Source organism: Raphanus sativus, chromosome 8, assembly GCF_000801105.2.
Source record: "Raphanus sativus cultivar WK10039 chromosome 8, ASM80110v3, whole genome shotgun sequence".
Taxonomy (NCBI): Eukaryota; Viridiplantae; Streptophyta; class Magnoliopsida; order Brassicales; family Brassicaceae; genus Raphanus; species Raphanus sativus.
The window spans coordinates 839,254-851,151 of NC_079518.1; the positions used below are offsets into that span (position 1 = coordinate 839,254).

Genomic DNA, 11,898 nt, shown 5'->3' on the forward strand with positions numbered 1-11,898 from the left:
ACTTTAGAAAAGGCAATGTGCGGAATTAGTTTTTTTATAAGAATTTGAATTTTTAACATTTAGAAATAATTTTTATTGTTTCAAATTTTCATGCAAGAATGATATGATGTGTTTTGTGTTGATTTATAGTAGTATTTTTAATTTATTCGAAAGATAATTCTTTGTATAAAATTATATTAAATGATATTTGTCTCTGGTTCAATATATTTATATCATAATCTAATCTTTTATATGATTGTAAAATTTATAATTTCTTTATTAGTATTATTTTTTTTATTGTATAATGTAAGTCATATTTATATACACATGATTCCTCTATAGGAATTCAAAATTTCTGCAGATTATTTAATTTAAATATTGAAATTATTATCTATGAATGAGACTGCTTTAATAAATTTTTAACAATTATTATATTTAGTGTAAAGGTCAACTATACATTAATTATGACCTAAACTTAGTGTGTTGTTTCCACGTGTGAAGCAACTTGATTTCCAAAGCTTCAAATCATTAATAGTCGTAATTTTCATTTTAGAAAACATAGAGTTTCTGATTTGCACATTAGAAGCCATAGATGATTTGATGGTAGTGGTTTTTTGTAAAAAATAGATGAATATGTATTTATACTGAGTATTTTTTTCTAAAAAGTGTTTCAAAAATTGTATTTATACTGAAGTTAGGAAAACACGTTGATGTGTTAAAGTTTTTCCAAAACCTTATGGCATATTCAGGAATCGTATTTCACATAATACTTTCAAATGGAAATATAGTTACTATCCTAATAATTAGGCAAATTCAGTTACCATATTTTGCATAATCGTATTAACTATATTCCTATTACAATGTGATTGGTTTTTAAAAAAAATATTTTCGATTGAATGAATTTATTGGCTAAAAATTAATTTCAAAAATTCAAATAAGGAAATGGCATAACAATGTAAATAACTTTAAAAATTAAGGGCAGAATCCCTCTTAGGATTCTGCTTCTGCTTTAATAGTATAGATTACACGGGCGCGTGAGTTGGAAACATTACGATTTCTACTCTCTCCTTTGCCTGCTTCTTTGCATGCTCTTCAGGGTTTCAAGATCACTCCACTCAGTCCAATGGTCGTCTCGAGTTAAGACAGGTGTTTTTAACTGTCTCTTGAGAACAGTGCTGTGTGGGATGGTAATGAATACTAATTTGTAGTTGTTTAATAAGAAGCACATTATGGTCTAAAAGGTCACAGGCAAATGTTCTTTACTTTTATTTGGTTCAAGTTGGGTTAGTAGTTTGAAGGAGGCAGGAGCTTTGAACTATAATGTGTAACTAGACTTTGACCCGTCCAGTCGGACGGGTATTTATTTTTTGTTTTTAGTTTTTTTTTTGTTTATATTGGATATGTATTTATAATATTTAAACATAAGTTTAAATTGACAATAATCTTTTATACTTATAATAAAAATTAAAATAAAAGTTTAATAAAATATTCTGATATAAATTTTAAATTTTCAAAGAAAAATAATATAGGAGTTGGTTATTTTTTTCAATTCCAAAATCTTAGCATCTTTTAAAACAAATAAAATAAATTTATAAATACATAAAATATATAAACATATCTGGAAATATAATTTCTATTAAAATAAATTTATTAAATAAAAATAATATTGCGTTGTTGTTGTTTATTTTTATAGCTTGACCCGTGACTGTATAAATTAATTTTTCAGCATAAATATTTCTTTTCACTTTATTTTTTTTCTTTGTACTAATGGTATATTATATATATATATATATATTTGTAAATTAAAATGTATTAAATAGTTTTTGATATAACATTTTTAAAAAATAGCAATTTTATTTATTACTTTGAATAATTATACTTTGTGATTTTTATTGTCTATATCATAATGTATCATATAAAAATCCAATATTCAACTAATTGGACTTATATTATGAAAGCATTATAGTAATAATTTATGAATAAAGTATATATTAATAAAGTGAAATTTATTTTCCTACAGAATTTTTTAAGAAAAAAGATTTTTAAACGATTTGTAAATGTAGATTCTTAAATCTTTACCTTGAGAAAATAATAAAAACAATAAAAACAAATATGAAAAGGATGATGGTAACTTGGGCCGGGTGATTTTGAAAAATTATGACTTTGACCTAAGGGTGTTAAATCCGGATATCGGTTCGGTTTCAGTTCGTTTTTTCGGTTTTTCAGTATTTCGGTTAGTAAAATACAACTACCATTCTAAATCCATATTTACTTCGGTTCGGTTCGGTTTATATACTGTAGGTTTTCGGTTTATTCGGTTTATACCAAAAACATAATTTTTTTATTTTGTGATCATATTATTTGAATTTTAGAGTCATGTTGTCAACACAGTCATTTATTAAAAAAATACTATATGTTTAAATAAAAGAACAAAAAAATAAAAAAATGCTTATACCATCTAATAAAATAATCAAATCTATAATTAAAATCAAAGCTCAAAATTTGAATAAAAATTAAAAGCTAAAAAAAAACAGAAACACGAAGCACTAAAGAAATTTTTTCTATTCTTCCATATTTAGCGTTCGTCAAATTCATGTTTCTTCGATTGAACACGAATCTCTGTTCATTTATAGATTAAAAAAAAGTTGTGAAGAATTTCTACTAATTTTTGTCCATCAAATTTATAATCTTTATTTCAATTTAGTCAATGCTAAAATAAAGCAAAAAGATCAAAAAGAAAACTAAAAAAATAAGAAGCATCGGTTGCGATGAATTGTATTTAATTATACTTCAAATGTTTTACAAATCATGACTTTTTTATTACTATAAAAATATGGTAATAGTTATTAGCAAATTAATTAACTTATGATTTTCATACGTCGTTATAAAATATATACATATTTACATGTTTCTATTTTTGATCGGTTTTTATTCGGTTTAATCAGTTTTATCGGTTATATACCAAACCATATCCAAATCCTACGGTTTTTAGAAAATTACATCCATTTGGTTTGTATGGTATATACCAAATCCAAACCACATTGTCTATTTCGGTTCGATTCGGTTTGGTACGGTTCGGTTTTGCCATATTGAACAGCCCTACTTTGACCATAATAAGATAGATGATTAATAAATTGTTTATTAGGCTAACATTATGATATGTGTACCTATTATCATTTTGGAAATAATAAAATACATGAATATTAAGAGTAATGCAAAATAAGGAATGCTTATTTTTTAGGAAAGTCGTTTTTTTTTTCAATTTATTGTTGCCAAATATTTCTTAGTTTAAAATCTGATTTAGGAAATCATTCAATAAATTAAGAAAAGACATGAATTGCTTAAATATAGGATTATTAAATACTCCAGTGGCATAGGAATGTAAATATTTAGGAAAAGTTAGGATCAATTCAATTTTGTACTTCAGTTTTAATAGATTAGATGGGATCGAACCATTTAGAATATTATGGTTGGAGAAATCTCACTTTAAATGATTTACTAAATCGCGCCTTACGCAGAATAAATATTGTATATACATACAATTTTATGTATATTATTTATTTGTGTTTTATTACTTATAATAAATTAATGAGAGGTCAATGGATATTGTTTGTAACTAAATTGGTGTGGACCAAGAAATAAAAAAAACATTGTTATTTATAATCATTTTATGGTAAAAAAAATCAAATAATAAGTTTTTATCGTTTATACTGTTTATAATTAAATTAAAATGATATGAACATCGGTATTGTTGCATCTGTGTGTCTTAAATCTCTGTGTGTACCAGTAAAATGGACTTGTATCCGAGTTGGGTGTTGATCAAGAAGGTGTTCAGCTACACTGTGATAGTCAAAGCGCGTTATGCTTGGCTAAGAATCAAGTATATCATGGAAGGACGAAGCACATACGTATAAGGTTTCACAAGATAAGGGAGTTAGCAGCTTCTGGAGAAGTCTTATTGGAGAAGGTGCATACGTCGGAGAATTCAGCTGACATGTTGACCAAGCCTGTTACAACAGAGAAGTTCAAGCATTGCTTGAATCTGCTCCGTGTTTGCCAATGCTAAGAAGCAATGGAGGTTCCCCCCAGAAGATATACGGGATAAGGAGTTTTGTAGAGATTTTTCGTCAAGATGGTGTTTGTTGCATCTGTGTGTCTTAAATCTCTGTGTGTACCAGTAAAATGCCCAGCACTCGTTATCAAGGTTGACTATTTATTCAATTTTTCGGTATCCCTACGGTATGCCTTTTCGGTTTAGGAAAGTTACTATTTCTATTGGGAAAAGGAAATCGGGTTTTTTGAAGCTGTATAAATATGGGTCTAAGGGTTTGTAAATTATTATCACATCATTAATAAGAAACCCTAAACGGGTATTTGCCTCAATACGTTTTCTTCTCTATTCTTCTTCTAACCTAAACGACGGCTGTTCACAACAGGTATATAGTATAACATTTTTAATATGACTATTTATTCAATTTTTTTTTCTATTCACATGCTTTTACTATCATTTGTATTTTATAACAAAAAAAATTGAAACATTGATAACAAATCTTTCAATATGAAACTTTTAATATTTTTTATTAATTTATAATCATTTTTACAAATTCAATGAAATTTTTGAAACTAAAATATTAAATTCTTAGTATTGTTCAATAAAGTTTTGAAATTTAAATATTTATGCATTTTATATAATATATAACTTAACTCAAACTATATATATATATATATATATAATTTAATATTTATCAAATAAGACATGTTACTCATATAATTTTATGAACATTTGTATCTTGTTATAAATAAAAATTAATCCATTGATCACAGATTTTTAAAGAGGGATTTTAAAAAAAAAATTATTAATTTATATTCGTTTTAAAAAATTTAAATATAACATATATAGAAAAATCGAAATTTTTATTATTTGGTTAATTTAATTTTATAGTTTATTTTAATTATATAATATATAAAAATGATAGAGGATTTACAAATGATCAAATCTTTATTATTTAAAATCATTAATTATCATATATATTTTGATCAGATTAAGCAATTCTGTATGTTTTATTTAAGGAAATAATAAAGAATATTTTATATTAATAACTAATTATATGATTAGGTTAATGAAAAGTATACTATTTCTTCTATTTCAAAATGATTTATGTTTTAGAAAAAAAAATACATATTTTATATTTTCAATGCATTTAATAATGATAAATTGTAACACCCATAGATATCTATCTTATTAAAACAAGAACATTACAACTTCTTCTAGGTGGATTTTAAAGGTGGACCTCATATATTTAAATTAAATGTCTCATTCTCTATATATATTATGTACCATAGTCTAACTTTGCATTGATGTATTTCCTTAAATACAATTATTCTTTTTGTCCATATTCCATATATGATTTTTACATTTATTACATGTCAATTTAAATAAGATATATACTAAGAATATTAAAAAATATTAATCGTTCTATAATTACCCTATACAATTCATTTTAAATTGATCAGTATATTTTCATTGGCCATATTAATTTTATTAGTATGAATAGCATTAGGTAGATAAGTCATATACACATACATAAATATATGACTATTCTTATAACTACGTTGGGCCTAATCTACTTTCTAAAACAAATAACACATAGCTTCATATATTGTATAGAATATACTAATATTGTATAATATTATATTTATACAATAATACTAAAAACAAACCAAATGAAATATAATATATATCGAAAATGCTTTGAACCATTACACACAAAATATATTAGACCTCAGAGATAAAATTTGCTTTGAAATTACGTAATAATTATTTTAAAAAATTAAATTTCATAATGTACAAAAAAACATAAGTTTTATATAAAATTTTGTGTTACAATAAAAAGACACAACTCGTGCTTGCAAAATGTTATTTTTACATACGAAAGACAGTTTTGATATTGTTCTCTAAACACAAAATTGAATTATACAAACTCGATACCACATAAAACTAAACAATATAGAATACATTTTAAAAATAAAACCCGTGCGGGTGTGCATATGTTTTATATAATATATAAATATATTATGTTACACATATTTTCATATAAATAATACCCCAATGTAAGTTTTGTATGATAAATGTTGAAAATACAAAATATATAGCACTATATATTTTAAATAATACAGAAAAAATCTACTTTACGTTATTATAAAATTTAAAAATCAAATTTAGTAATTAAACACATTGCTTACTTAAACACATTAGTACACATTGTTATTTATCAAAAAAATTATATTAATACACATTGGCGATCATGTATAACATTTAGTAAAAATAAAAATAAAAAAAAAATGACTCCCGCTCGGTCGAGCGGGTCATGATCTAGTATCTTTTAAAACCACTTTAAATTTCATAAAGTATTGACGGATTATAAACCATAGTATAAACACAAGAATAGAAAGTCACGTCGTTTTTATATAAAAGGTTAAACGTGGGTGTTATTTTTTCAGTAGCCCTTTTTCAAAAAAAAAAAAAAAATGTCTGTCGACTGCATATATTATTATTTAGATAGGAGAGAAGAAAAATAGATGAGACTAGAATGTGTAATGTGATTGTAGTCTTGTAGAATATAAATGGTTGGAGAAAATCTCGTATCAAATGACTTTTTATTATTACGACTTAAAGGGAAACTATAACCATGAATTTAGAATGGTTGGAGATTATGGATTATTAACATCCAACCAAAAAATAGTTAGAATCACTAAATAGAAGCAAGAAATATGGTTTCAATTCTCTTCCTGTTTCTCACGCTTCCCTTTTGTCTTTCATCTTTTGACCCAAATCCTAGAAAACAATCTGCATATAGCAAGCTAATCAGCATTTCCCAAAATAAAAACAGAGTACTCTGTTTTGTAAAGTTGCCTTTGGCGTGCACAAGAAAGATAATAGCAATGTCAAGGCTAGACATGGATGAGGCCACCTCGACGCAGAGAGGCAAAGTTCATGGGCCGTTCGTCTTGGAGAACCTCGTGTGCCAGACAAACCATATGTTAACCTCGAGGGGTGTTTTCTTGGGCAGTAATCCTCTCAAATACGCAATGCCACTTCTCTTGCTGCAAATGGCTGCCATTATTATCACTTCAAGGCTTCTCTACCGCCTCCTCAAGCCCTTGAATCAAGGCATGATATCTGCTCAAGTCTTGGTAATAACTCCTCAATAACTCGTCTGTATTTATTTCTAACCTTCAGAACCGGCTAGCAAGAATGACAAATGGTGCAACCGTCCGGTGTCTCCCCCTATTTTAATAGTTAAAGGATTTGATTTTTATATATTTATCTTTTATATAATACTTTAAAACTATTTAATAATTTAGATTGAAAAATTCCTCATATGCACATAATTTTATTTTTATCGCAAATTTTATAAAATAATACTGATAAAATTTTCAAAATAAAGAAATTGCTTAAAACTCAAAGTAAACATAAATTGTAAGAGTTTAAACAAAATTTGCCCTATGACTACTCATAAAAATGTTGAGCCTGCCTGCAACCCTGGAAGCTCTTTACATTTCTCTTTTGTTGAATTTTTCAAAATGTTTACTGGCAGGCTGGTATAATCCTAGGACCGTCTCTCTTAGGCCAAATCAAGGGATACATGGCGATGTTCTTTCCCATAAGTGCCAAAATCAATCTACAAACCTTCTCAAACATTGGTTTCTTCATGCATCTTTTCTTGCTAGGTCTAAGAATTGACGCTAGCATTCTACGTAAAGCAGGTTCAAAAGCTTTGATCATTGGTACAGCCTCCTACGCCTTCCCGTTCTCCCTAGGTAACCTCACCGTCCTCCTCTTGAAAAACACTTTCGAGCTCTCACCAGAAGTTTCCCACTGCATCCACACGGTGATCTCCCTCAACGCAATGACCTCGTTCCCGGTAACCACAACCGTCTTAGCCGAGCTCAACATCCTTAACTCTGATCTCGGGAGATTAGCCACAAACTGCTCCATTGTCTGCGAGGCCTTTAGCTGGATCGTTGCACTCCTTTTCAGAATGTTCTTACAGGACGGTACCCTCGCTACCGTCTGGTCGTTCGCTTGGATCACCGTTCTTCTCCTATCTATCTTTTTCATCTGCAGACCTTTGATCATCTGGCTGACGCAGAAAAGAAGCGTTTCGGTTGATAAAACAAACGACATACCGTTCTTCCCTATCATAATGGTCTTGTTTGTGATAAGTTTGGGATCAGAAGTGCTTGGCGTCCATGCAGCGTTTGGAGCGTTTTGGCTAGGTGTATCGCTCCCTGATGGACCTCCATTAGGGACAGGGCTCACGACCAAGCTCGAGATGTTTGCAACAAGCCTTATGCTCCCATGTTTTATTGCCATTAGTGGAATACAGACCAATTTCTTAAAGATTGAAAAGAGCCAGGTGAAGGTCATTGAGGCCGTGATCCTCATTACCTACACCTGCAAGTTCCTTGGAACCGCAGCCGCTTCCGTGTATTGCAAGATACAGATAGGAGACGCAATTTCTTTGGCCTTATTGATGTGTTGCCAAGGAGTCATTGAGATCTACACATCGGTCATGTGGAAAGATGAAAAGGTATTATCACAAAACCTACATTGTTTGTTTGCGTCTGTCTGATTAAATTTCATCTACACACAAGAAGGTCGATCGAGATCCTAAAACTCACTAGACGCTAGGTGCTAAACGAATATTTAGTGCCTACCCATACATGCGAACATGGCCTAAAATGATATCCATTTTACATAAATAATATATTTACGTAAATAAAATTGATTCATACACTAGTTTTAGACAACTAAAAATAAAATCTATGTACAAAATATATTTAACACATATAAATGCTTTCAAATTACTAGTTTTAAATACATAAAATAATAGTAATATTTATAAAATATGTAATTCTATAAATATTTTTTTTTTGAAAAAGAATTCTACAAATATTAATACTTAAATTCGTCTAAATGTTGCTTCCTCTGTTTGCGAAAGAGTATCATTTTCAAAAAAAAAATATTTACACAAAAATATCATTTTATAATTTCAATATAATTTTGAGTTTAATATTAATTGCAAATCCATTAATTTTATAAATAACTTTATTTTTCAAATATTATTAATTGAATAGATGTAATTAACATTTCAATTGTTTTCTTACTCTTTGTAAAAAGTGACATATTTTGAGTGTTATCCATCAAATTTACTTAATTTTGCATAACACACTAAACGAAACTGAAATAGTCCACTACCTCAATGGACGTGTTTACTAGTCCATGCACACATTTTCAAAAAAAATCACCAAATTATCGCGATGATTTGGAGGTTAGGTTTTATTTATAAAAGTTGGTTTGATCGAAAAAAAAAATTCACCAAATTATTGTTTGCAGATTCTAGACACAGAATGCTTCAATCTTGTTATCATCACGCTCTTGCTCGTGACGGGCGTTTCACGCTACCTCGTTGTGCGTCTGTACGACCCATCAAAACGTTACAGAAGCGAGAGCAAGCGAACGATCCTTAACTCGAGACAACGAAACATGCAGCTCCGTCTGCTCTTCTGCGTATACAACGTCGAAAACGTACCTTCGATGGTTAACCTCCTAGAAGCTTCTTACCCGAGTCGCTACAGCCCTGTATCCGTCTTCACGCTTCACCTCGTCGAGCTCAAAGGCAGAGCGCACGCGGTGCTCATGCCGCATCACCTGATGAACAAACTCGACCCCAACACGGCTGAGTCCACGCAGATCGTCAACGGGTTCCAACGGTTCGAGCAGCTGCATCAAGGAACCCTAATGGCTCAGCATTTCACAGCGGCAGCTCCCTTCTCCAGCATCAACGACGATATCTGCACTCTCGCTCTCGACAAGAAAGCTGCGCTCATCGTCATCCCGTTTCACAAAGCGTACGCGATAGACGGGTCGGTCGACCATGTGAACCCAGCGATCCGTAGCATAAACATTAACGTGTTGGACAAGGCGCCTTGCTCGGTCGCAATATTCATCGACCGAGGAGAAACAGAAGGCCGCCGCTCTGTCCTGATGAGCAACACGTGGCGTAACGTGGCTATGATCTTTATAGAAGGAAGAGACGACGCGGAAGCCCTAGCGTTCTGTATGAGGATGGCAGAGCACCCGGAAGTGAGCGTCACGATGATCCATTTCCGACACAAGAGCGCCCTTTACAACAGCAACATAACAATGGGACAAGAAACAGAACCCTCGGAGTGTCACCTGATAAACGACTTCAAGAACTACTCGCTGAACAAACCCCAAGTGCATTACAAAGAAGAGATCGTGAGAGATGGAGTGGAGACCACGCAAGTGATTAGCGCGCTTGGGTCTACATACGATTTGGTTGTCGTGGGTCGTGACCATGACCTAGAGTCGTCGGTACTGTACGGGCTAACGGACTGGAGCGAGTGCCCTGAGCTAGGTGTGATCGGAGACATGTTTGCGTCGCCAGATTTTCATTTCTCGGTGCTCGTGGTTCATCAGCAAGAATGTGACGACCCTTTTGCGGTGGATTATAGCTATAAACTAGCAGTTTCGCCTCATAGAGGTGGGGATCCAAGAGTACACCCTCGTTTCTCTGTTGAAGAAGGATATACTTCTGTTGATCTTCATCACAGCCGTTAATTATTTTATTTTTCTAAGTACTAATAAAGGGTGTATAGTTGTGTGTTAAGTAAGCAATTCGATACAGGACATAGTTTAATTTTTAAAATAATTGTGGATGTCTGTACCAAGGCGCAAATAATCCTACAGAAGATTGATACTGACATGTTGCTCAAAAAAAAAGTTTGATACTCACAAATAGCTCAATCCCAAATTTTTATAAATGAAGTCTAAAGCATGGTCCATGTTGATTTGGACAACATAGTTCATAAGAGATTTTGAATCCGAACTGACGTTTACGGACGTAGTTTTAATGGTATGTAATTTTCATTTTTTTTTTTTTTGAACTGATGTAATTTTCATTTTTAATTGATAGAAAATATATTTATCAAGATCTATTTGGAGAAAATGAGCGTGGGATCAGATCGATTTATTCTCTGATGAAAGGGTAATATCAAAGTTGTTATATGGACAGAAACAAACATACGTGTCATGGTTTCACGCAAGAGAGTAGCATCAGATTGCATGATTGAGATATCGAGTGGGTCACCAAAATGTAATGACACTACATCACTTCTAGTACAAGAATGACATTACGTTTTGGCGGTACATGCTAGATTGCATCAGTACGTGCAAGTCTATTTCAGAAACGAACAAGAGAAAACACTCAATGGAATAAAAAAAGTCTGGAAGCATTAATGGTTGAGGCCTATGGAGAAGATGGGCTGTTTGGTCCAAACTTAGTAACGTATGCATAGTTGCATACGTTATAGTTTAATAGTAATTGCCGTAGAGAGGAATATAATAAAATAAAAAGAAAGAGTGATAAACAGAGATAAAATGGATGTCTTATAGAGATGGGGCATAGAAGAGGGAAGCCATGTGAAGGCAGTTGATACAGATGGGTTCGCCAGCTTTCATTTTCTCTTTTTCTACTGGTCATTTCTCTTTAAATATCTTAATAATTAGATGAAGAATAATAATTTAGTCTTCAGCCTGATATTTTATATAATAAGAATTTCATTTTCTACAAAGGTATCTTAACTTGTAGTTGTAGCCATATCCAACCTTTTTGTCCAATAAAGAACTTTAGGCTATAGCATGAACTTAAATTTTCTATGTTTTTTTTTAATTTTGTTTGAAGTCTATGAGTGAGTCTTTGCATAAACCTATAATAATCCATATCCCATTTCGATGGTTGAGCCAATCACAGCTAATATGAAATACTTTATAAACTATGGATATTGTATTTGCAAAGAATAACAACTGCATTGGTTTAAAAAAAAAAAAAG

The 11,898-nt window shown here is 30.8% G+C and overlaps 1 protein-coding gene across 1 annotated transcript; it reads left to right on the forward strand.

The window, feature by feature from the left end:
- Nucleotides 1-6,921: 6,921 nt before the first annotated feature.
- LOC130498482 (cation/H(+) antiporter 14) lies at nt 6,922-10,627 on the forward strand. Its single transcript, XM_056991880.1, has 3 exons — nt 6,922-7,173; nt 7,578-8,573; nt 9,380-10,627. Exons 1-3 carry the CDS (start codon nt 6,922-6,924, stop codon nt 10,625-10,627), a joined length of 2,496 nt encoding a protein of 831 aa, XP_056847860.1.
- Nucleotides 10,628-11,898: the final 1,271 nt, after the last annotated feature.

Coding starts and splice junctions, on each gene's coding strand:
- LOC130498482 (XM_056991880.1), top strand. CDS start 6,922: ATGTCAAGGCTAGACATGGATGAGGCCACCTCGACGCAGAGAGGCAAA. Junction 7,174..7,577: donor TGATATCTGCTCAAGTCTTG/GTAATAACTCCT, acceptor GTTTACTGGCAG/GCTGGTATAATCCTAGGACC. Junction 8,574..9,379: donor TCATGTGGAAAGATGAAAAG/GTATTATCACAA, acceptor TATTGTTTGCAG/ATTCTAGACACAGAATGCTT.